The sequence below is a fragment of the Thamnophis elegans genome, chromosome 3, assembly GCF_009769535.1.
Source record: "Thamnophis elegans isolate rThaEle1 chromosome 3, rThaEle1.pri, whole genome shotgun sequence".
Taxonomy (NCBI): Eukaryota; Metazoa; Chordata; class Lepidosauria; order Squamata; family Colubridae; genus Thamnophis; species Thamnophis elegans.
Genome location: NC_045543.1, coordinates 33,861,012 through 33,887,255, shown reverse-complemented (window position 1 = coordinate 33,887,255; position 26,244 = coordinate 33,861,012). Strand labels below are relative to the sequence as shown.

Genomic DNA, 26,244 nt, shown 5'->3' with positions numbered 1-26,244 from the left:
AGAGGGCAGCAATGATTTTGATAGCACCATATTGATCTTGCAGATCTTGGTTCGCGAACCTTGTAAGCCTATCCATCTCTTCCCATTGGAGAATCCCCCGAGAGGAAATTTCCTGTGCCAGGGGTCTTGGTCCATCCAGAGCCTCAGTGGCTCCAGTTGAATGCCTGGCACTTCAGTGAGAATGCTTGAGGGCTGCTGATTTCTCAGCTCGGGTGATCAGGACTATTAAGGCCTCTAGGAGGCAGTCCACCACGTGGATATATAACACCACATAGTCTACCTTTGTCCCCTGGTGCCAGGCAGCGCAGTTAGATCCTACCTCAGCTTCCGCCCCTCAGGTGCTGGAGTTCCTTCAGGATGGGTTAGATAGGGATCTTTCACAAAGCACAATTTATAGGCAGGTGGCTGCCTTGGCCATAGTGCTTGATGGACTAAGGGAACTTTCACTGGCTCACCATCCGGTCATCCACCTTGGGAGAACTGGTTGGTGACATTTATCGATCCAGTGAGAGGAGATTCGACCGGTGGACCCGGAAGTAACTTTCAGAACACCTGCCCCGGCCCTGTCGCTTGCTCGCCCTGGCCATCCCGTCACAACTCGCTTGCTCTCCCGCCCGTCCGCACTAAACTAGCCCAACCCACTGCTCATTGATTGGCTGGAGTCCAATCTCTCATTAAGCTCTGCAAATGGAAGAGGATCACAAATCATAGAACCTCCGTACTGGCCCATACGGATGAAACCCACCCCTGGTATGTATGCATGCATGTATGTTGATCTATTGGAGAACCCCACATGACTCAGGAAAAATAAGCATTCCCTTTAAAAAATGAAAGAAATCCATATTTAAGGAAAGAAGAAAAAAATCATATCACCCGTCATCTTTTAATTTTTCTAAAACCTATACTTTTTATTACTACATATAAAAACTATGGATGAACCAGATCATATTTCCCTAATGCTATTTATATTCCCAAATATAAAATAGCCTATACAAGTATAGAAATTTTTGGTTTTTAGCCTAGGTAAATTACACAACTATTTGCACTAAGTCAGGCTGGGGATTAGTCTGAAAGCCAATGTTATTTGGATAATTCCTGTTTATGCAAACAAAGTGTTTATTATATTTTGAATGCTGTATGCAAATATGATCCTTTTGAACTCAGAGAACTGAGGAAAGCTTGAAAACCAAAACTAAGGACATCAAAGATTACAAACATTTTTAAAATTATTGTTTATTAAAGCAAATCTATGATGAATGAAAAGTCAGAAAACTTGGATCATTTATACAAAAGACAAGCATATAAAAAGAATTCATTTTTTTTTAATAAGGGTCTTAATAAAACCAATTCTTCAAGGGGGAGAGAAATAGTGCACAGCGATGAAATATAGATAAACTGAAGTAGCAAAAGGAAGTAGGGATATCTTAAGAAATATTAGAAAAAGAAAGAAGGGGGAAAAAAATCTTAGGGTTAGGGTTATGCACAAGTAGGGCATATAAATGACTGGACAGAATAAAGGTGGTTAATGTTTTTCCTCTTATTTCTACTTAAGAGAGGGGAGCTTCAACCAGTCAGAAGAACAAAGTTCCACAAGTCTTCAAGACTCCATATTTACATTTTTTCCTCAGATGTGTTTGTCTTTGCCAGATAAGTTCTTTTTTCTTCCAAATGTAGCAGAATTTAGAGACACCTTATAAGGAGCAACAACCAACAGGGCAGCAGCAGGTTTTCACTGACTTCTCTCTTCACTGGTTCCTTGGAAAAGAGTCCCTTTGACTGGCCTCAAGTTACTGCCTCAAAAAGAACCTCAGACAGACTTCAAGATTGTTACAACGAAGCAGCAAATCCTAAACTATGCCTGTTGGTCATTTCTGCAGCCAGTTCTTTCCTCCCGTTTCTTATTGCCTTTGTTGAGCATTTGCCTGAAAGGGGACTGTCAGGATATAGGGAAGAAAAGCGCCCCAGGGTCCAGACGGGGAAGACATTTCGATAGGAGCTGTAGCTGATAGCACAAGTCTTGTTAAATACACCTGCATTATTCTCCTGTAAGCAAAACAAGAAACAAAATGTAAAGCTTCCCTCTCATCTTTCCTGCGCATTTCATAGCCCAAAAGATCCTGCAGGAAAGGAAAATAAAACATGTGAGTCACCTGCACCTAACATACATGACCACATACGGGAAGCTTCTAACAAGTTGACTTGCCTTGTATATCAAAAGAATAAAAAGTCTGCATATTTTGAGGATAATTTAGGAATTCAAAAAGGAGGGACTTGCTGCTGTTGAAATGGACTTAACCAAGAAGGGTATCAGAATAAATCAAAACTGAACTCATGATATTATTGCAAAGTACAAGGCAGTAGTGGCAGATGCTTTTCGCTTTCCATCCATATTTAAGCATGTCAGCAACTTCATGAGAGTTTGGGGACAACCCACTTTAATGTATTTTAATTCATATATTAATCATTATTTAGCATATAGTAATAGCTTTGGGGGTGGTGTGGTTATCCATTGACTGAGCTGCTTTGTTAGGCAGGGAAAATAGCAATAGATGGAAGCCAGACCATCTGCCTTCCTGCTCAAGAATGGCTGTCCATTAAGATGATGGACAAGGTCAAAGTACCAAGTTCTCAGGAATTCTTTTAGTGTAGGAATATTATTGATAAGATAAAAGTCTTAGCAAACCTTGTAGGTTTTGGTTGAACTATGTTACTTCTGAAATGTGTGCATGATGTTACTTTTAATGATTAGTTTACAGTAATGTTTCTGTGACTGGTTCATGGCAATGTATGATTTTCAAACCTGCATAAATGGGAATCCACTGTAAGCAGGGATGTGGCCATTTTGGAACTTGCTTCTTGGCAATTGCTTTCCATCTATCTGGTGTGGCTTATTGGATCTGCACACCGGATAAAAGGACCTAAGCTGTCTAGGAGAAGAAGACTTTGAGAACTAAGCCTTTTAAGCATTAAAAACTGTTGGCATGGCAGTTCCTCAAGAGTAGCCTAAGAGTGGGAAAGAATATACCACTTAGCTGGTATGGCGTGCAGAGGATAAGTAAAAACATATCAGTAAATCCTACAGAGCAACAGAAAAGGAACATTTTTGATGCTGAAAAATCCAGGGAGAAGGATTATAAGGGCTAAGTAATTGAGGCAGAATGCTTTTAAGCAAAAGACAGGTAAACTGAAAAAAGAGACATTTTACCTGGGGCCAGTCCCCATTAGGCAGCTGTTTCTCAATCAATAGTTTAATTCCCTTTTCCAGAACTCCAACATCTGGATACCTGCAAAGCAAAATGAACCAATCTGATGTAGTAATTAAGAGGCTGGACAGAAACTAGAAGCTAGTAGGTTCTAGTGCTCCATTAATCATGAAAGCTGGCTAGATGACTCTGGGCCAGTCACTCTTTCCCAATCTAATTCATCCCACAGAGGACAAGAGGAGGAGGTCAGAGCATAATGTGTATTGCCTTGAATGCACATTATAAAGGCAGGATAGAAATCACCATCTTCCCCTTCTCCTCCACTTGCTCCCTATAAAACTGTTACAAGTAGATTCAGGGAACTTAACTTACAGTTAAATTGAGAGAAAGAAAAGGTAGCAGAGAAAACATCTATGTTCAGAAAAGCTCTTTTTCCATGTGCTACAGTACCCCAAGCACAAAAATCCAGTCCAATCTCTTGTTAGAATTTCCATCAGAGACCTGTGATTAATTACCTAATTCATGGCAAACATTTAAGGTGGCTGAGGGCATTGCTGAAGGGTCTTGTGGTGTATAATAGGTCTTCAGATAGACTATTCACAGCTCAGCAAACTTTATTTGAAATAATAGAAAATTGAATGTGGATGTGAGACTATGGAGAAAATGCTGTTTCAGGAGACATCCTAAGGATACTGTTTTGCACAATCAGTTACAACACCTATATTGGAAGTGGTTGTGTGGACCAGTGGTGGGTTTCAAAAAAAATTGCTCCCTATTTTGTGGGTGTGGCCTATTTTCTGGGTTTGGCTTAGCAGTCATGTGACTGTGTGGGTGTGGCCAACTTGATGTCCCTCCCTTCCCTCTGTGGGAAGCCACCAACCCCCAAAGGCAGTGGATCCTGCAAGCTCTTACCTAGCAGCCATGAGTCCCAAGAGAGCCCAACAGGTGTTGTGGATCTGCGATGCAATGCTCTGGACATATCTGCGTTGTTCACAAGACTCAAAGTCCTCTCCCCAACCACCATCCTCCATCTGCTTGGAGACTAAGAACTCACAAGCCCGGGACACTGCCTGACAGGCCACTCTAGGAGGAGAAAGGCAAAAGGATGGAAATTCAGAGCCACCCTTGCCAACCAAAAGAGTGATTGGAAGAGCAAGGAAAAAGATTTTATCCTAAAGTGCTCATGAGAAGTTTCTTCCACTGCCAATCTTTCCTTCTAACCAGAAATGAAAGGAGAAAGGAGGTGACTCACCTGCCACAGTAGGTCTGTTGCATACAAGCATGTGCTTCCAATCCAAACCATGTGCCATAAGTGAAGCACACACCCCAGCTTCTAAAAAGGAGAAGAAATCAGTCAGCCAATGCAGACTGCTCAGGGCAGAAGGGAAGGGAGGGTAAAATACTGGGCTGTCTGTTGTTCATTCTCTGCAGCAATGAGACGGAGAGAGACGGAGAGAGACGGAGAGAGAAAGAGATGGAGATGTGCCTGCCAGAAACAGGAGGGATCTTCCAGGTTCACAATGGGTAACCTTCTGCTAAATGACAAAGGGCCACTGACTGCAAACCAACAAGTGACAAAACAGGATCTGTGAAACAAACCAGGGATCTCACTATTTGCAATGACACATTTTCCAATCCAAAGAAATGTCTGGAATAGACAGCCCTAAAACTGTCAAGCTGTATTTATTTAGAAGATACTCACCCTTCCCATGACCCATCAGCTCTCTGCTTTTTCTGACAATACCTCAAGCCCTTTTGCAGTATCTCTCTAAGTAAAAAGGAGAACACAATGGGAAACCATTTCAACATTTCCATTCTCTGTTCTCTCCTTCTTAAGCAAGATTTTCTCTCCCCTTAAGGAATCATGATCTATTTCCTCCCCTGCCCTGATTCTGCACTTTGTCCTCTAGCAGACTTTCTCAAAAAGAAGGTCCAGTAAAATGAAATAAAATAAAGTAAAATAAAAGTAAACTCTGAAAGAGTCTTTCCTTCTACCCTCACTCGCCTTTGTTTACCTGATTTCCAGGGTTCTGTGTTCCGGGAAGCACTTGTGGAAATGCTTCAGCGCCTGCATCACAGCTGAGGTACATTCCACATATGTATAGTCAACCATGATATCACCTAAACACCACACAGCAACAAGTAGGTCAGAATGATCTGGATGTTGGATGCGGAATATACTATATACCATGTGGTGCCCCACCACCAGAGGCCACCCTTTGGCCTCTGCCTCCAAGCAATTTACCTCCTTGCAGCAAATGGGGGAAATGGGGTTTGCAGAGGCTGCAATAGGCTGTGGCAATCCCTGCAGCCTGAAACAGCTGATGATCGGGAGGGTCATGTTTAAACTGAAATTGAAAGTGAAACTTGCTGTTTGCTGCAGGAGGCAAATTGCTGGGAGGCAAAGGCAGATTTTTTTTTTCTTGTGCTAATCAAGCTGTTTGCTGCAAGGAGGTAAATCAACAACTATAAATGCCTATAGAACGTTCAAATTATTAGACTTATTTTTTAAAGACACCTTTATTATTGTTCTAGATGACTTAACAAAATGAAGAAGCTTTTTAAAATAAATGCTTGACCTGAAGAGGCCCAATGCTATTGTATCTTTTTTTAAATAGCAGAGAATAATGTATACTTCCAGAAAGCCACATCAATTTTAACAGCATCTGTAGAAGTATAGTCTGAAATATAACACCACAAACAGTGTATATCGTCTGTACTGTTTGCTGTTTGTTGCAAGGAAGCAAATTGCTGGGAGGCAGAGGCAGATTTTTTTCCCTTGTTTTTCTCCCCAAAAGCTAGGTGCGTCTTATACTTCAGAGCATCTTATACTTAGAAAAATACGGCACTTTTCTTTCTTCCAGTGAAATTCTGGCACGTTTTACATGGTGAAGCCATCAAAAGGCAAGAAAACTGCTGAGCAGTGGGAAAGTAAGGGGGGGGGGGGCGGTAGATTCAACCCATCTTTATTCTACAAAGGAAACCATCCCTTGGACAGAATAAACCGTAGCAGAGACTGACATGAATTGTCCAGAAAGGAAACTGAAGGCCTTCTAGAGAAAGTAAAGAAGCCATATAAGTTTTCATTCTTACCAAATACCTCTGAAGGATTCAACAGCTCCAGCAACCAGCCTCCGCGCATAGTTTCATAGGTTGAAAAGCCACCATCCGCATTCTGCATGTTTAGCAGCTAAAGAGAGAGAGAGGACAAAGAACAATCTGACTTGGTCAAAGAGGAGTCCAGGAAGCTGCAAAAAGGTTCAGACTTTATCTGCCTTGAAAATCGTCTCTAATGGAGCCATCACTCCATCTAGATCAGTGGTTCTCACCTTCCCAATGCCGCAACCCTTTAATACAGTTCCTCATGTTGTGGTGATCCCCAACCATAAAATTATTTTCATTGCTACTACGTAACTATAATTTTGCTACTGTTATGAACTGTAATGTAAATATCTGATATGCAGGATGTATTTTTATTGCTATAAGTTGAACATAATTAAAGCATAGTGATTAATCACAAAAACAATATGTAATTATATATTGTGAAATATTTATTTCTAATTACAAATTAATGAAATTTTGTCTTGAAGCATGGTGTAGCACAGGGGTAGGCAATCTTAAAACACTCAAAGAGCCAACTCAACATCACTCGCACCCAGTCACATGACATCCCCCCCCCCGAAAGGCCTACCCAGGTTTCATGGCTCAGTGTTTTCTGTGGGAATAGGGTCTCTCTCTCTTCTCTCCCCCTCCCTCTCATTTCTGTTTTTCTCTATTTTTCCTCTTCCTTTCTCTTCTTTCTTCCTTTCCTTTCCCTCTTTCTTTTTCTTTCTTTCTCATTGAACATGATAGCAAATCCAAAATAAAGTTATTAATGGTAGGAAATTGCTTCTCTGCAATCTATTCATAGTGAACTCTACGTTGATAGAAACTGGCAAGATTGTACTAATAGCAATAGGATATATATTTTGATTTCTTTTGAGTTTGACAATATAATATGTTATCTAAATTATAAATAATCTTATTTTCAGATGCATTTTTTCGCCTTCTCTTTTATTTTCTTTAAAAAATATCAGACTTGCTTCCAATTTGTGCCTTCTGGTTGTGCACGCGCTAGAGATGAGCAGCTAACAATTTCCCCCTCGGATCCTGGCGGAACTAAGCAGAGCCAGCTCAGCAGAGCCAGGTCTGTGCCGGGGGCAGGGAAGCGATGTCAGGTGGAAACTCGGCCACCGCCGCAGCCTCTCCTCAGCCGTTACCCTTCTCACTGCCCAAGCCTTCCCCTTTGATGCAGCTCAACCCTGGCGAAGGAGTGCGCCCTGTAGGAGCTCCCTGGCAGGAACACTTGCTGAAAAACGCCTGCTGGGAAGCCTGTCAGTCTTCTGGCACCTCTCCTTCCACCGTGTGGGGAACCCGAGCCGCTCCTTTCCTTTGGGACAGCTTCTCACTAGCCTCTTTGTGGGAGGCTCCTCGGTGACCCCTGTGAAAAGGTTGTTCGACCCCCAAAGGGGTCGCGACCCACAGGTTGAGAATCGCTGATCTAGATGTATATTCAGCCCCATACTTCCCTGAAAATCACAATTCCTCTGTGAATTCAGTCTAACTTATTGTTTGTGGGCACACCTTGTACTGCTGCTTTTTTTAAAAAAAATATTTTGTTTCTACAAACTTTACATCTTTGCAACACATTACATTTTTTACCTATCTATGATGTCTGTTTTATCTATACAAATAAATATTTTATAACTATGACTATATATAATATTCTATATGTTCTCTGTATAGTAGTTTTTACTACATTTATGTTGTTTTGTATAATCTATATAAACAAAAATGTAATGATTGTTTGTTCAAAATCGCTAATCTCTGAAAGTGCTTCACCGATTGCTTTGAAATTTTGACACAACGTTGCATTTGAATGGCGTATATTATATACGTATATCACATAGATGTCACACCTGTGACAGGTAAAAACATTACTTTTTGTAAAAAATGCTTTTTTGAAAACCAATGCCATCTGGTGGACGTAAAAGAACACACGCTATACTAAATATTTCATTATTCCATTTCAATGTTTCCAGCGCCATCTGATGGATGTAAAGCAACACACGCTATACCAAATATTTCATAATTCCAGTTCAATGTTTCCAGCGCCATCTGGTGGACGTGACAGCAACACATGCTATACTAAATATTTCATGATTCCATTTCAATGTTTCCAGCGCCATCTGGTGGACGTAAAAGCAACACACACTATACTAAATATTTCATGATTCCATTTCAATGTTTCCAATTGCATTGTTATATTGAATTTTCATAGATTTTGATTTATTTTCATTTTGATTTAATTATTTTGTGTGACATTGCATTGGAATTGAGCTGTGTCATTTATCATAGCGTTCATTTAGTGAGTATACTATATTCGGAACAATTCGGCCTCTCTCCAGCTTCACCCCGACGGTCCCTTTATAAGTGTTGCTGGGCTGCGGCCACACCCTTTCCCCTTTCCGCCCCTCATCTGACGAGCTTTGGCCATTTCCGCCAAGGGGAGCCAAAGCCCTTCGGCCTCTCCCTCCCCTCTCTCCCCTCCCCTCCCGCCGGGCCTTTGCTGTCTGCAGCGGGGTGCCACCTACACCATCCCTCGGCCGCCTCCCCCCGTCCTTAAGCCGGCCTACCCCAGGCCAGCCCAGTGGAGCTCCAGAGGAGGCGGAGGCGGAGCTAGCTGCACGCACTTTCCACCCCAAATCACAGCGAGCCAGCTACGGCCTCGCCAAGCGGTTTTGATGGGGCGGTGGCAGCGGTGGCAGCCTGAGGTACAGTGGGGCTGGGGCAGCCCCTGGGTGCCCCGTGAGGCGGCACACCAAGGACTTCTCCTCCTCCGAGATCCTAGACATCTCACTCTCCTGAGCCACCGACTTGGGGAAGCCCGAGCGCAGCTCCTCCGAGGAGATGCTCAACAACTTCCACGAGGTCGACAGCCCCGGCAACATCTCTCCCAACCAGCTTCGCCCGGCCCAGCAGCCCCCAGTCCTGACCAACGGCAGCACCCACCCGCCACCCCACTACGCCCAAACTGGGTCACAGCAACGCATGGCCGGGTACAGCTAGTATATAATATATTAAATCTTTTATAACTGATTTTATATATTTGTGCATTTACTTTATTTCATACATTTTTTTTCATTCTATATGTAATATTCTATATATTCTATGTATAACAGTTTTTACTACATTTACATCATTTTGTATAATATTTATTTGCTATAGTCTATCTCATATTTCAATCTTTTAATCCTTTTCCAGTTTTGTAGTTGTCTATTGTTTTGTTCATCTTTCTTCCGTTCTTTTTTGCTTTCCTGCTTTTTCCCTCCTTTCCTCTAGCCAATAAATCCCATACGGAGTAATATTCAGATTCGTCTTTCTCTTTTAGTTTTTTCGTGAGCCATCGTTGATATCTGTTATAGCTTTGAAGTCGCCAATTAGACATATATCATATTCTATTTCTATTATTTTTTGGTGGATCTTCTTATAAAATTCTTTTTGGTTTTTATTTGGCGCGTATATTGCTGTGAGAAGAATTTTTCTTTGTTCTCTTTCTATTTCTATCATTAAAATCCTCCCCTCTTCATCTGTATTTTTTTTTTGGATTTATCCATTCTGTTATATATATTGCAATTCCTCCTTTTTTGTGCTAATGTTGCAAATAATTTTCCTAACCTTGGATATACTAGTAGTTTGTTATATTGCTTTTTAATATGTACCTCTTGAAGGCATACTATGTCCATATTCATTTTTTGTAATCTAGTCAAGTTTGCCTTCTTTTTTCCAGTGAGTTTAATCCATTTATTTTTAGTGAGAGTAACTTAATTTCTTGTTCCATTGTGTTATTTGTATGCCGACCTTAGTTTCCTTGCGTTTCTTGTCTCTATTCCTATTTTACTACCTTCTTGTTCTATTTGTTCTCTTTCCTGTCTTCTTCTTTGTTCTTGTTCTCTTTCTTCCTCTGTTTTCAACTGACTGTTCTTCTTGACTTCTACTCTCTGGTTCCTCTTTACTTTCTTGTTCTTCCTCAGCGGTGATATGATGTTCAAAGAACTCATGTGCTTTCTCAACTGTGTCTATTTTATATCTTTTATCCTGCCAGGTAATCATCACTCCCTCTGGTGTGAGTCATCTGAACATTACATTGTACTTTATTAGTTGTTGTGTAAGGAACATATTGCCTTCTCTGGTCTCTCACTATTTTCGGGATTTGTCTCAGGATTTGTATCTCTCTTCCTTTATATGTTATTTGTTCTTCTCTCACTTTCTTATATACTTCATCTCTTACCGATTTTCTAGTAAAGTGGGAGCCTGTGTCTCCTGGCATAATTTGTGTGGATTTGAAACACCTCGTCTATGTCCCTTCCTTCTTGTTTCTTGTTTGTTTTTTTGTAATATGTTCGCAACAATCTCTGTGATTGTTTCCTCTAAATCCTCCTCCTTTTCTTCTACTATATTTTGAAAGCGGAGAAAGAAGCCAGCTTTTTCAAGTTCCAAAAACACTATTTTTTCCCTAATTGTCTGTTTAGTGTAGTCAGCTTCTAATCTACAATCTCTATTCTCTTCTCTCTTTTTTCTACCTTTGTTTCTACTTTTTGAATTTTTTGTTCATTTTTTGTTATTTCACTTTGTATTTTCCCTATTGTATCATCTATTCTAATCTCTCTTCATTTCTCACATTTCTAGTTTAATTTCTTCATGATTTCTCCTAGTTTCTTCGTGATTTTTTGTAATTGATTGTTGTGTTTTTGTAATTGTTTCTTTTGTTTTTGTAATTGTTTCTTGTGTTTTCAGCATTGTTTCTTGTATCATTGCTAATGCATCTTGCATACACTGAAGGTTCATTGTTGAGCTCGCTTTCTCTAGACCCAGTGTGCTCTCAATTGTATGCTGGTTTGACTTCCTGGGCAGGGCTTACTGATGGAAGCAGCTTAACATAGCTGCTCTCAAGTTCCTGGTCGCGTTATCTATTTAGACGATCATCTATCAGACGTCTGACAGGTATCTTACTCTTTGGGCAAGAAGGGAAGAAGATTAGTTCTGCTGTGCAAGTGCCTTTTGATCTTTGCAGCTTCTGTGTCTGCGGAGAGAGGGGGGCCAGCCGAAGGCAGAACTGTATCCATGCTGGGAATCTCCAGCTGCCTTGCAGCACGAAGTAAGCATTCTCCCACTCAGAACAAGGCTTGAACTATTTGATTTTAATACGAGTTGTACTCGTATGCGAGAACTTTAATTGTTTATTCAAATCCTAGCTTCATTTTTACAAGATCTTCTTCCATTAATCTAGCTATTTAAAGAGGCATTTAAAATGGCGATGAGCCTGCTGAATTCTTGCGTAACAATGATTATTTTCTTAATCTCCGTGTTAAGTTCTACGGAGCTTTAAAACTTCAAAGGAAGGGATTTATTACTTTGCCTCACAGCCGGCCAGCAGAGTTTTACTAATTAGTTTCACTTTTACAAGACTTTCTTTCTTCCGTTAACTCTGCTAATATAGAGACACTTAAAATGGCGATGAGTATGCTGAACTGTTTCGCTACAATGTTTATCTTCTGAAACCTTTTGCAAAGTCCTACGGAGCCTCATAAATTTCAAAATAAAGGGGAGATTTAGTACCTCTTTCCACAGCTGTACAGTGGGCCAGTAGAGTTTTACTAATTGCTTGAAGATAAAACTTGGAATGGCCTCAAAACCAAATCCTAATTTGAAACCGCCTCCCTCAGCCCCCAGAAGCACATCGCCAATACCTAGCACAAAGTCGCAGCCTCCGCTCTCCATGCCCCCTACTGGAGATTTGCTAACGAAAGAATTTTTCTTGAGGGAATTAAATGAGGCTCTCAACACTCCGACAATTAAAGTGGAAGACAAATTTAAAGATTTTAAAGAGGAAATAAAAGAGGAGATAAAAGAGGAGATAAAAGAACTTAAAGAGGAGTTGTATGATAAAATTGATGCCAGGGTTGCTAAAATTAGAGATGATATGCTGGGGCTTGTAACTGTACTGACAGAACATGTTTCCGGAATTGAAGATAGTCTAGAGGATCTTAATGAAGCTAATATAAACTTGACATCGAAAACAGAGGTGGTGCAACAAAAAGTTGAAAATGCTGAAAAAGAAATTATGATACAGTACAGGCAAATGGAACTGGCATTAAGAGTAAGGGGGTTGCGTGAAGAAAAACAGGAAAACCTGAAACAGATTCTTTCAGAAGCTTTTGATAGTCTGGTGGGAAGACCGGGGGCTAAGTTTGACTGGCAAATCGATAAAGTTTCTCGCGTTAACTCTTGGGTCGCAAAGCAGAAGCAGCTCCCTCGAGACATTGTTATATATTTCACTACAAGAGAGCTCAGAAACACGATATTACAAGAGTCTTATAACACTAAGCTCCAAATTGGGGGTCAAGACCTGACTGTTTTGAAAGAGATACCACCTCAAATGCTAAGAGCCAGGAGAGATTATGCTTTTTGTATATGCTTTTTTAGTTGAAGAACTTAGAAACCTGTTGAGATCCATTACCAGTTCTGTGTATAGGGCGGCTATAGGCTGTCTGGAAACACAGGCCCAGAGATGGATGCTAACAAAAACATTCTTGTTAGCAATAAAAAGTTTTCCTATCAATTAGTGTGCCTCTCTGTACTAGTTTATTTAGCAGTTAACACCTCAAAGAAATGCAGGAATGCGAGCTGCTCGCCTTCCCCCACTCTCCCTATCTCTTCACTTCCCTCCCTTCTCATCTATCAATCTTCTCCTGTCCAAGGAGATGCAGCCCCCCTTTTTTTCATCCACCTCTCCTCTTTTGCCCAGAGACGAAGCCTTTTGCCACGCTGCATTATTATTATTGGATTATTTAGTCATGTGCCTTTTGATGTAATTTGTACACACCTTTTCTTTGTTTGGAACTAATAAAAAGAGCCCCCCGGGCATTGCTCGGGGCCAAGCCAGTGAAGCTCATCTCAAGAGAGATTTGTCCGGTGTCTTTCTTCTCATTCGGCTACAAACATGAGCGGCCCATCAGAAGCGTGTAAAAGCCGCAGAAACCGTCAGATACAGTACAGATGGGACGCACCATTTGGCATTATACTTACATTTGATAGGCAAAGATATCGTCTCAACTCCGTATGGAAAGCCCGAGATTTTTACTATAATATTTTGAAGGCTGGACATCCTGCACCATCTGGACCCGGAGAAAGATCACAAGAAGGACAAGACAGACAGCAAACCACACAACTACCAAATAAGATGGATCATCTCTCTCTCCTAGAAGCGCAAGGTGTTATGGAACAAAGACCTAGCCGTATGATTATACTAGACGAATGGAGCAACAAGCTAAAAGGCAACAACCTCAACAATCACCTGCCATCGATCAAGGAGCTACAGCAACAAGTCCAGAAGCAGTGGGAGGAGCTAAGCCAAAGGTTAAACAGGCCATGCAAGAGGCTCTAAAAAAGCTTCAGGTAAACCAAAGATGACAACTAAGATTTTAACATGGAATGTCAATGGATTGAATTCTCCACAGAAGAGAAAGAAAATATTTCACTATCTTAAACAGTTTAAGAATGACATAATTTGTTTGCAAGAAACTCATATTAAATCAACCAATCAAAAATATCTGATTAACCCAAGATTTGGTCAACATTTTGTAGCTTCTGTTATGGAAAAGAAAAATGGTATAGTTGTATACTTAAGAAAAGATATGAAAGCTGAATTAATTGAAGCAGATCCCTATGGAAGATACATCGCGTTAGATCTAATCCTAGAAGGGAAAAAGACATTGCTTTTGGGAATTTATGCTCCTAATCAACAGCAAGACGGATTCTATAGAAATCTTCATGCTAAATTAGTACAGTGGGATTATAGGTCTTGTATACTATTGGGTGACTGGAATGGCGTTATAGATACCAAGAGAGATAAGAAGATTTCTCGCCCAAATACTAAGATGCGAGCAAAGCTACCTAAATCCTTTTTTGACATGATGAATGACTTTGAACTGAGAGATATCTGGCGAGAAAGAAATGCAGAGGAATATGATTTTACCTTCTTTTCTGATAGACATCAATCCTTTTCTAGGATTGATTTCATACTAATCACTAATGATTTGCTTTCTAGGGTGAAGAAGACAAAGATTGCGGCTAGGGTCCTTTCGGATCATAACCCAGTTTGGATGGAATTGGGAGGGATGGTACACGCAAGAAGGTCTTGGAGATTGAATGAAAACTTATTTAGATATGAAAAGTATATCAATGATTGTAAAAAATTGCTAACCGAATACTTTGTTTTTAATATGAATAAGGGTACACCTATGAAATTCGTATGGGATGCAAGCAAAGCGTATATGAGAGGAGTACTGATAAATATAAATAAAGCACATAGACATAAACAAGGGGTAAAACGAACAGAATTGGAAGAGGAAATTAAGAGGAAAAAACTGCAGTTAACATTGAATCCAGGCGATACAAAAGTAAAGGAAGCAATTGGTTTGAGAGTGAAGATGTTGGTGATGCTGGATTGGATGCTGCCTTCCTATTCCTTTTACTAATTGTTGTTGTTGTACTTGTCATTTTTGATTTTAATTTCCTTACAATGTTTTCCCACAATAACATATACTTCTCTTTGCCCACTGCCTGTTTCCATTCTCTTACCAGCCCCTTCAATCTTTGAACTTTCCCTCTTCCATGTACATTTCAATTCAATATCATTCAATCTTACAATCTAACAATTTAATTTCTATATATTCGGGTTTGTATGTAAGTCAATACACACAATATTCATGCAATATTCAATATATTTAACCTAACACGTTCTTGATTTGATTCGGTATATAACCTTATATTGTCTGTTTAATAACTACAAACTGTTACCCCTACTTCAACACTACATTACTATTATTATTTTTTTATATTCTCAAGGTATACAGTATGTTTAGGCTAATAGATCCTTAATTTAATTCTTATATACTATTATATAATATTATGTCATCTATTTATAACATTGATAATTTCAGAGTATCACAGATAGTTCATATATCATCTATGCTCTCTCTTCCAATTATAATATGGTTCAATACAATTCAACAATATTTTATCTCATCACAGTTCAGTTTAGCTTTATATTTCTTCTTTCTATGTTAGCCTTCAAAATAAAAGATTTTTTTTAGTCCAATTTCAGAGATTACAACAAAAAAAAAATATTTTCATGTTGCATCAGCAGATTTGTCCTATATATTGTTATTCAGTTCACCATCCACTAGATGGCGATGTTACTCTTCTTTCGTATAGGCTTTTTTTTTTGCGCTCTTCAATCATCCGATATTTTCTCTCAAGTATTCCAAAGTATTTCTCTCTCCTTCTTCGCTGTTATCACTGATTTATCTGGCTCCAATTTCTGTTTATTGTCCAAATCACTCCAACAGCTCTCTCGTCCTCTGCTTATTCCGTTCCGTTCTTAAATCACTCCAAGTCTTCTATTGCTACAGGAAATCACATGCTTTCAGCTCTCCTTATAGCTGCCAATATTGAACTGTATCCAGCTCGCTTCAAAGCTTTGAAATTCAACCTCAAAGAATCTCTAGTAGAATTTACATCGTTTTAGTTTAGTTGTTTTACTTATTCTCACCGATGTCGCTGTGTTGCTATCTTCTCTCCCTCATGTGCTGCTGTCACCACCCAAGCTCGGCCATGAATGCCGATTTCTTCTCCGATGATTTCAAGGGGTTTTCCCTTGTCCGATAGGGAAGTTGCTTGCTTCCTCCTTTGGCGCCCAGGCTTCCCCTCTCTCCTGTTGATTCCTCCAGGTTCAACTCATCCTTTTCCCAGATCTTCACCACAGAAAAGCTAGCGGAGATCCCATTCCTTCACCCACATGGAAGTGACATCATCGCAGGAAATCTGTACTGCTACTTTTATTTGGCTATTATTGTTTCTGTTTTGCTTTGTTATTTATCACCTAAAGTCATAATTGATCAGGGCATTCTAAAAATACAATTAAGAGAAAACATATACATAGCCCTACTTCTTGTCTGGAAATTTCTACATGTAGTCCTCGGGTTATGACCCTAATTGGAAATGGAATTTCTGTCATTAAGCAAAACAGTCATTAAACAAAACATTGCAGGACCATGCCATTTAGCAATGGTCATTGGACAAGGATTTCCCACTTCTCTGCCCTGCATGAATTGCCTCTGCTTTAACCCCCTCCCCCAGCTATCCCCTCAGTATCTCTGCCCTTTTGGTCACTCTGCACAGCATGGGCAAGATGAAAATAAGTGGGGGAGATGGATTCTCAGGAAGAAATTTACTTTTTTGTGCTCACCACATTTACAGCATCAAAGAGACGACTGGGGGGGATGTGTTCCTTGATGAATGGGCACTTTTCCTGTAACAGTATCACAGATTTCAGACCTTCTGCAGTACAGTCAGTAACGATGCTGCCACAGTCACGAGTGCTGAGGGGAAATCCACCCTAGTGGATATTAGACAATAGTGGTTTAATTTGGTTTGGAGCACAGAACACCGAAAAAGAACACAAAAGAAAACAAATTTGCAAACTAAAATGGCAACATTCACCGAGAAGAAATAACAAATTACATATCCTAACTAACTAAAGTTTATGAAATATGGTGAAAATCAAAGACAGGTAAATACTTGTAAAAAGCTAGTGATTAGTATGTAAAATATTAGGAAGAATTAATATGTTGAATGAGGTGGGAGAAATACGTGTCATAAAACAAAAAGAGAAAAAAACAAGAATGTATGCTTACATGAGTATTAATTAAATGTAAAATAACCAATACAAAAGATGTACATTGAGATTAAAAAGGAAAAGTCAAAGAGTTGAGAGAAAGGGGACAACTAAAAACGTATGCTTGTATGCTTGGATTGAGTTGACAAGATTGTAAAAAGGGAAAATAGTAAATTACACTGCATCTATGAAGTAGTGTCAGAACAGGGAATCAAGGATGGAAAGTTGGAAAAGTGAATGGTGGTATTAGGCTCAACAATTTTTCCTTTTTTTCTCATTCTTATGCTCTAATTTCTCTGCCTTACTATTTCTTTGTCTCTGAAACACATTGCTCTAGCACTCAGGAAAATATTAGAAACCTCCAACTCCTTCTTGAGGTAAAAATTACCAGGCAAGATATTCTATCTGCCTCTGTTTAGCATATGTGAGCTGCAAGTCTAGATATTTTTTGACCTGAATCTAGAAGATGACAGCAATGAAACTCTGCTTCTCTAATGATGATGCAGATTTTTGCAGCATGGCTCTGGTAGATTTATTTTAAATGCCTTGAGTGAATGAGAGTCCATAATGTATCATTACAATCAATTCCAATGCCACTCTCACCCTATTTTGCCCTCTGGGGAAAAGAGAACAATTCTGCCACATCTAGAAGAAAGGGAAATGCTAAAAGATGGCCCAATGTTCAGAGTGTTCACTGAACACTCTCATCCATAATCCTACAGTGTGATTGCCTCTGAGGTCTTACACTGTTAGATCATTCAGTGTACAAGCAGGAATGCAGAAGGCTCCTTCAAACAAACCCCCAAACCCAATTAACAATTACAAACCTGCTTTGCTTCTTTCACCCTTCTTATTCACCCTAGCTGTTCTGTTCTAGGGCACAGAGAAGTTTTCACAACTAATTTAAGAACTTGTTTCCACTTACTGTCACCTTGTACAATCATACCTTGTTCATCTGACGGTAGTACTTTTCATAATTAGGTGGATTATCTGGAACCTGGAGGAGATAAAATATTATAATGATATGCATCTTGCAGGAGTAAACCACAACAAAGTTACTTAGTTCTAGCTATGGGCTTGAGGAGAGAGAACCAGTGGTTAAGGTGGTAGAATAGGAATCTGAAGATTGAGAGTTCAAGTCCCACCATAAGTGTGAAAGCCGCCTGGGTTATTTTGGGCCCATCACTCTCTCTCTCAGTCCAACCCACCTTACAGGATAGTTGTTGTGGGGAAAAACTTGAGCTATTTACAAAAAAACAAAAACAAAGGGAAGATATAAAAAATAAATAATAGAATGAGAATGGATAGGAGGTATCATTTCCTTTCTCCATAGTTCTATTTTCCAGATTCAGGGTTTTCATTTTTAAGAAGATCTATGGACTTAAAATTTTTTATCCACCTATCAAGTACTTTGTAAGGATCTGGGATAGGCAGATGTTGTCGTTGGGACTATCAGAAATGGTTAGTTTGTTCTCTGATGTGATTAGTTCTTTTTACTCAAATGTTCAATAGATACAATGTCTATAGTACATAGCTCAGTGGCCGCTGGGAAAAAAAATCCTTCAAATATAATCAGGGACTAGAATGTGACATTTTCACCTGTGCTATTCTGAAGTGCTGATGTGCAAGTATCAGACAGTTGTCAAATTCAGGCTTCTCATGGGCACCAGCCTTTAAATAAAAGAGTTTAATCAAGTACAGCATAGACATCATTTTAGATTCCAATCAATCTCTGTAATTTTTTATTTAATATTTTATTACCATTTATTTCCATTTAGGGTTTATTGCTAGAATACTATTTACACTCACTGCAAACCATAGCCAATATAGTTATATTAATTATATCCAGTTTAAAAATGTAAATAAAATAAGGAAGGAAAAGAAGCCAGAAGAAGGCTATTAGCATACTGAATAGATAGAGTAGAAAGTGATGTAATTTCATTTGTTTGTTTTTCTCTCACAATTGCAATTTGAAGCTGAAAGAGCTGCTTTGGGGCAGAGTTCTTGTTTAAATTATGATATAGGAAAGTGCAGCTAGTTAACTATTCCACAAAGTTCATTAAAATTAACAAGAAAAACTTGTGAAAAGCTGTTACCTCCAGAAAAGCTTGGACAGCAAATGCTGTATCCCAAACCTGTGATCCATTGGTGCCCTAAAAGAGAAGATAGTTTGAAATGACGCTTTTTGAAATATACATCATGCACACTGTTTCAGCCAGCAGACTACATAAAATCAATTGCAGCTGGTCTCCCTTCCAAGAGTACAGTATGCTAAGGGATACTCTTCCAGGAACCTTTCCTGTAGCACAGGGGTGTCAAACTCGCTTCATCACGGCGTTTTCATGTGACGTATCAGGACTTTTTTCCCCTTCACTAAACCGGGTGAAAATGGGGCTAACGCGTGATAGATGTGGCCTGTGGGCTGCGTTAGACACCCTGTTCTAGCACCAATACCTTCTACCTGGAACCTTACTGTACTCTTCAAGACAATTTCTCTCTCCTGCAATAAAAACTTCGATAGTCCTTTGCTATTTAGGAATTACTTTCTAAATGTATCCCTTTCCACACATGGGGCAACAAAAAAGGTGTTGGTACTTACCTGATACACCTCTTCTAATAGAGTGGAGATAGCATCCATGTATGGATTAACACTGTCCGTTCTCTGATTGGACTGAGTCTGATTACTAATTAATTAATCACCTATATAACCCGTTCCTGTGAGTGACTCCACCCAGCTTACGACGAAGAAAAAGACAACAAACTCCTCGTGTTATCCAAAGATCAACTTTAGTGAACGATTCAACTCAGATCCTGACCAAAAACACCAATAAAAAAACCAACATAGACCAACTGATCAATCACCTCCCCAGTCCTTGATGGGAAAATAGTCTCCGTGCAGGGCGGGGCTGGATGCTATCTCCACTCTATTAGAAGAGGCGTATCAGGTAAGTACCAATGCCCTTTCTCAATAGAGGTGGAGATAGCAACCATGTATGGGACATACCCAAGCTAGTCCCCGTTGAGAGGGAGGAGACTGTAGGTCTACCTGTCAGCATGCACTGCTTGTAGAACTCTACGGCCAAAGGCAGCGTCCACCGAAGCGAACTTGTCTAATTTATAATTATGAATAAAGGGCGAAGGGAGTGCCCACGCAGCTGCCCTGCAGATATCTCCCAGGAAAGCCTGCGTACTCCACACCATAGTGGTGGCCGAACTCCTGGTGGCCAAACTCCTGGTTGAATGTGCTGTAATTCCTTGAGGGATCGGCTCCTGATTAGATGAATAGGCCGCAGCGATGCACTTTCTAACCCATCTGCCCATGGTAGTGACTGATACCTTTTGCACCAGTGAGGAAGATTGGAAAGAGACAAAAAGATGTTCCGTCTTTCTAAATTCCGATGTCTGGTTTATGTAGATTTGGAGAGCTCGCCGGACATCAAGGTGGTGCTACTGCTCTTCTAATGGCCTTGACGGTGATGGACAAAAGTCTGGTAAAACAATTTCCTGTGCCCGATGGAACCATGTATTGGCCTTGGGTCGGAATGAAGGGTCCAGTCTAAGTACCACCCTATCCTCATAAAAGGTACACAATTTGTCCCTCACTGATAATGCCTGGACCTCTGATATCCTCCGAGCAGAGGTGATGGCTACTAAGAATGAGACTTTCAGGGAAAGAAATTGTAGTGGAATCGTACAGAGTGGCTCAAATGGAGACTGAGTAAGTGCAGTGAGAACCTTTCACAAATCCCACCCGGGGTATCTGTGCACCACAGGTGGTCTCAGGTGCTGGGTGATGGGACAATGACTGACCCCCTCCACAAGACAACAGGGTTGCCAGGGCCGCCACCTGCCTCCTAAGAGTATTGGGCGACAACTCCAGGACCTGGGGAACTGAAGCTGAAGTAGACATGATCCCCCTCACCGAACATCATTCACAAAAAATCCTCCAGGTGGCATTATAAATGCAGTCCGGAGAGAGCCGTCTAGATGCCTGTATAGTGTCTATAACTCTAGTGGAAAAGCTGTCCAGCATTAAACCCTCCCCCTCAATTGCCAGGCAGCAATTGGAGCCATTGGGGATTCGGGTGGTCCAATGACCCCTGGCTGAGGAACACCCTGTCTGGCGGGATCCTCCAGGGCCTCTCCACGGACAATGTCTGGAGATCTGCAAACCATGACCGGCGCGGAGAGGCGAACAGGTCCATGACTAGAACCCTGAACTGGCATGTAATCTTCTGGAAGAGAGAAGGGTGCAATCTCCACTCTGCCTGATACAGGGTAGAGCAACTCAGCCAGTCTGCCCTCATATTGTCAATCCCTGAAATGTGCTCAGCAGGAATGGACAGGAGGTTAACCTCCGCCCAGCGACCCAGCTCGCTCGCCTCCTTCATCAGCTGTCTTGACCTGGTACCCACCCACCCCGTCTGTTTACATGAGCCTTGGCTGTAATGTTATGGGTTAGAACAAGGACATGGATCCCCTTGATCAAGTCTATAAAACACAGGAGGGCGAGACAGATGGCCCTGAGCTCAAGGAGGTTAATACTCAAGGTACCCTCTTCCTCCGTTCACCTGCCTTCTGCAATATGTGCCTCCAGGTGGGCACCCCAACCTCTAAGACTCGCATCAGTGGTGATCGTGATTCTGTCTTCTACTAAAATGCGAGTGGTGGGTGTAAAGTGACTCTTGGTCCAATTGATGGAAAACATGGGATTGGAGCATCCGAACAGTGGTGTCAAGATCCCTTGTGGCCCCATCCCTAGAAGGTGATAATAACAAAATATCATCCAGATAAGACATAATCCTAATGGGCACTCTTCTCAAATGGGCCGTCAGGGCAGCGAAAACCTTAGTGAAAGCCCGGGGGCAGATGATAGGATGAATGGCAAGGCCCTGTACGGGTAATGACAGCTGTCATAACAAAAACGTAGGGAGCGACAGTGGTCCTGGAGGATAGGTATATGTAAATATGCCTCTGTCAGATCTATAGAGGTAAGATAGTCCCCTTGCTGGACCCCCTCTAAAATTGACTGCAAGGAGTGCATTTTAAAGCACCAGTATTTCAAGTATTTATTAAGACATTTAAAATCCAAAATAGCTCTCCAACCCCCCAAGGACTTGGGGACAACAAATAAACAGAATAAAAACCCTGATGACATTGGTTGTCCAGCACTGGTTGGATGGCCTCGATGTCCAAAAGGTGCCGGATGGCCGAGGTCATCAAGAGTTGTTGCTGCTGGAGGAGCCAACGTCACAACGATATGGTCGTGTGGCCTCGATGCGCTGAGACCGCAGGCAATACTTTTGCTTCTGGGTGGTCCAAACGGACCTAAACTAAAATCTCAGTCTCTACGCTAACAAAAATCGTCTATTATTTGCTATTAAACTCCATTTAAGAACTTTGTCCCTCCTAAATCTGAGACAACACAAGAAAGTGAAAGGAAAATACTTGAATTCTGCTGCTCAGAGGCTATAGGCTAGAGTTTTTTTGAAACTACGCATTTATTCCTGTTTCTCCTTTGATCTCACCATCTTTGTGCTCAAAGCTCCGTAACTAAAAGTGATAAGAGTCAAGGGCACAAAGTGTTTACCACAGTTGTCCTTTGAGAGCCTTATTGGCACTGGGAGAGGGGGGGGAAATGGAACCTCTTTCATGTGAAGATTGCAAATGATTTTATGTTTAAGATATGTGTGTGTGTGTGTCTGTGTGTCTGTGTGTGTCTGTGTGCGTGTGTTGTGGCTCAGCAGGTGCCATTGGAGCTGCCACCAGACTCCGACAGCAAGGGGCCCTCTGAGTCGGCTCTGGAGGATGTGGAGGACCCAGGACAGGGTTCCGACTCCGAGCAGGGCGCAGAGAGGCTGGTTGGCCACCAGGAGGCACCTGAGCCTTGGACCAGTGGGGAGGAGACAAGGAAGAGTGAGCCAGAGGCCAGTAGTGAGTTGTTCCTGGATGCACACCATCGAAGAGCTACTAGGCATCAGGAACAATTACGCAATTACAGGAGGTAATTGCGCTCAGCTGGTGGTCATTAGGCTCCTCTCCAGACTATAAAAAGCTACTTGTGCACACGTCCCTCTTTGCAGAAGTCAACACAGAATCGAATGTCAGAGAACTTTGTGTGAGCTTGTTAGGCTGGATTGCTGCCAAGCCTTATCTGTGTTTATTGCTGCCCAAGCTTGTCTGTGCTGGGTTGCTGCCAAAGACCTGTTTGTCTGTTAATTAAATGCCGTAATTTATCTCTGGCTCGGAGTGTGCTTTGGTGTGGAACGAGGGGGGTCAGAATATATAAAGTCTTGAAAGCTAGAGTGGCAGTAATTTACAATTTGGAAACATGGATCAATTTTCAGAAGAGGAAACTTTAATCTTGCAAAAGATTTGGGGTGCAATTCAAAACTTATTGGAGGTAGTAACTGGGAGAATGGAGAAGAAGATAGAGTTTATATTAGAAAAAAATGATGGAGATGGAGCCCCAAAAACTGAAGAGAAAAATAAATACAAAGATAAGAAAACTAATGATTTGATTTCTGAAGCGAAAGTGGTTGAAAGCAAAAAAATGGGAGTATGGAAAAGGGAATTTGATGGTCAGGAGTCAAAACTTACTTTATCACTTTCACTTTCTCATACTTAATGGCTGGGAGTGTGGGTGGGGTAGGAATTTATCAGAAGAAGAGAAACAGTTCTCTACCTCCCTAATACCAACGTCCTCTTTGGAAATGAACTTTATATAGTCGCTCATGCCCAGTCACATCCTGGTTTGACTACTCAATGCACTCCATTTGAAAACTAACTGGAAGCTTTAATTAGTCTAGAATGTAACAACAATACAGACAGCGATGGGCATGCCCATCTCTAAAGCTTCTGCTTTACAAGCTGCACTTGTCGTTTGTTTCCAGGTGTGATTTAAGCTGTTGTTACATATAAAGCACTACTTGGCATACAGCTTGCTTGCTCCAGGGACTGCCTGTCTCTCCTCGCTTTTGCCTGGCAGATTTGTTCCTGCAGGGTTGGCATGGTGTAGGTTCCTTGGATTAAACAATGACATCTATTGGGATTCTAGAGTTAGATCTTCCCAGTGGCAGCATCTACCCTCTGGGAACAGATCCCACCAAGATCCAAATGGCCCCCACTCTGCTATTGTTTGAAAGAGCTAGGAAGACTTGGCTTTTCACTCAGGTCTTTGACTTGAAGGACCCTTCACTTCATCATGCTTGCCATCTTTTTAAAATTGATTTTATTGTACATTTTTATTGTTATGTGTCACTTAAAGTTGATAGTAGCAAGATGACAAAAAAATTAATAAATTGCTATTGTTACTGTTAATTTTAAGCAGAGCTCTTGGCAGAGTCTGCAGTAGTCATTACCCGGTGAGACGGGTTCAGACCTCAGCAAAATAAAAACATGCCAGGAATGATTACCTGCATCTTCATGCCATCCAGACCAAGCCTGCAAGAAAAGCAAAAGCAAGCATGAGAGGCATGGCAAAGAAGAAACAGGTAAGGGACCTGTAAGTTTCACTATCATAAACATATTTATATATCATAAACAGTGAGCCATGAGTAGCATGAACATTGGGCTTCTAGTCATTCCTGGAAAGGCCTTTTGAATAAGAGACAATGGCTAAATTAGGACTGGATGTGAGGAAGGAGGCAGGCAGGCTAGATGACCCACCCTTATACTTATTGGCCTATCGCTAAAACTCTGCAGTGATTTCCTAGAGAAGTGAGTCACAACACAAATGGAAGGGGAAAAAATGACTGTAAGATTTTCTACCTGGAACTTTAATGTGTACTTCTCATCTCAGGATATCTCTCCCCTACAATAGTCTTTGACTTACAACTGTTTCAAGTAGTTTAATAAAATGCAGTTAAAAACACTATACAAGCCCTCATTAAGAAATTATATTTACACACACACCAGGAACAGGAAGGGTCTCACAAGAGCAGATAGAGGTAAATCCTAGAATGGCAGGAAATGCATCACAAAACAATAGAGATGAATGCTAGAGAGGAATAAAACTGCACACAAGGCAGATATAACATCTGTAACATCTTCCTCTTTTCATATTAACAACGCACAGCATTGTAAAAGTTCAGATGAGAACCAGTACTTTCTACAGATTTAGTCTATCAGGTGGTTGCAAACATCTGCTATTACGGTTGAAGACTGGCCCTCTTGTGCAAACTGGCTCTCTTTGTACCAAGAACTTCTCTGACCTCAGGGAGGCCGCTGGGATCTTCTCGCCACTTACTGGGGCAACCAGTGTTTGACTGCTGTTGGGTATACTGGTCACTCAGAACTCTCATCAACCTTGGTCTGAGGCATCATCACTGTGCATTTCTTATCGTCAGTGGGTAAATGTGGTGTGGGATCTGGCCTGTGCATCTGGCCTGTCCACTGGATATGGAAAATCTGACTGTTCAGCCACAAGCAAATCCAATTGGAGCCACAATTTCCATTGCTAAGCAAGATGGTTGCTAGGTGAGTCATGCCAGATTCTATGATCTTTTTGCCATGGATGTTAAGTAAATCACTGCAATTGTGAAGTGAATCAAGAGATCCTTACATGAATCAGCTTCTTCCATTGACTTTGCTTGTTGGAAGCTGGCTGGGAAGGTCACAAATAGCGACCACGTGACCCTGGGATGATGTAACTGTCATAAATACATGCCAGTTGCCAAGTGCCCAAATTTTAATCATGTGGGGATGTTATGAAGGGTAAGCATGAGGACTGGTTGTAGATCACTTTTCAGTGCCGTTGTAACTTCATAGGGTCACTAAACAAGTGGTTGTAAGTTGAGGACTACCTGTATAACCTTAGATAATCCATCTATATTCTGGAATTACTTTCTAAATGTATTTTGGAGTACATATGGTATCTTATAAAGGATAGTAGGCAGTATTTAAGAGCCATGTTGCACTTTCAAACTACATAACAACTTTCATAACATGGTACCTTTTAGCTGTGTTGCACCAGACTAGAATTTACACTTTGCAAAGTCAACTCCCAAAATACCTAACCAGAATTGCTAATTCTATAGTTCAACATATCAAGAAGATTCCAGGTTAACAAAGTTTGCTGGACAAGTTTGGATTTCAACAAAGCCTTACCAGAGATAGTCCGAGATTCTAGAAACGTGTCCCTGGAATGCGGGAGACTTCTCTCCTTCGACATGCCAGCGTACTAGCATGTTAATTGTTTTAGACATCTACAAGGGCAAAGAAAAAACTATTATTTTCCTCCTAAAGTCTAAAGTCATCTGA

The 26,244-nt window shown here is 41.0% G+C and overlaps 1 protein-coding gene across 1 annotated transcript in view; it reads right to left on the bottom strand.

Annotated features, from left to right (window-relative positions):
• Positions 1–1,255: 1,255 nt before the first annotated feature.
• Positions 1,256–26,244, bottom strand: part of LOC116506821 (lanosterol synthase-like) — a 41,522-nt gene continuing 16,533 nt past the window's right edge. Inside the window, exons 10-22 of the mRNA XM_032214741.1 lie at positions 26,092–26,189; positions 24,399–24,426; positions 19,080–19,136; positions 18,583–18,654; positions 17,930–17,980; positions 16,555–16,704; positions 6,297–6,393; positions 5,219–5,324; positions 4,906–4,971; positions 4,456–4,536; positions 4,116–4,286; positions 3,206–3,284; positions 1,256–2,043 (exon numbers count right to left, since the gene is read on the bottom strand). Of these exons, the coding sequence (XP_032070632.1) occupies positions 1,828–2,043; positions 3,206–3,284; positions 4,116–4,286; positions 4,456–4,536; positions 4,906–4,971; positions 5,219–5,324; positions 6,297–6,393; positions 16,555–16,704; positions 17,930–17,980; positions 18,583–18,654; positions 19,080–19,136; positions 24,399–24,426; positions 26,092–26,189 (1,272 nt within the window). The 3' untranslated portion in view covers positions 1,256–1,827. The remainder of the gene's footprint in view (positions 2,044–3,205; positions 3,285–4,115; positions 4,287–4,455; positions 4,537–4,905; positions 4,972–5,218; positions 5,325–6,296; positions 6,394–16,554; positions 16,705–17,929; positions 17,981–18,582; positions 18,655–19,079; positions 19,137–24,398; positions 24,427–26,091; positions 26,190–26,244) is intronic.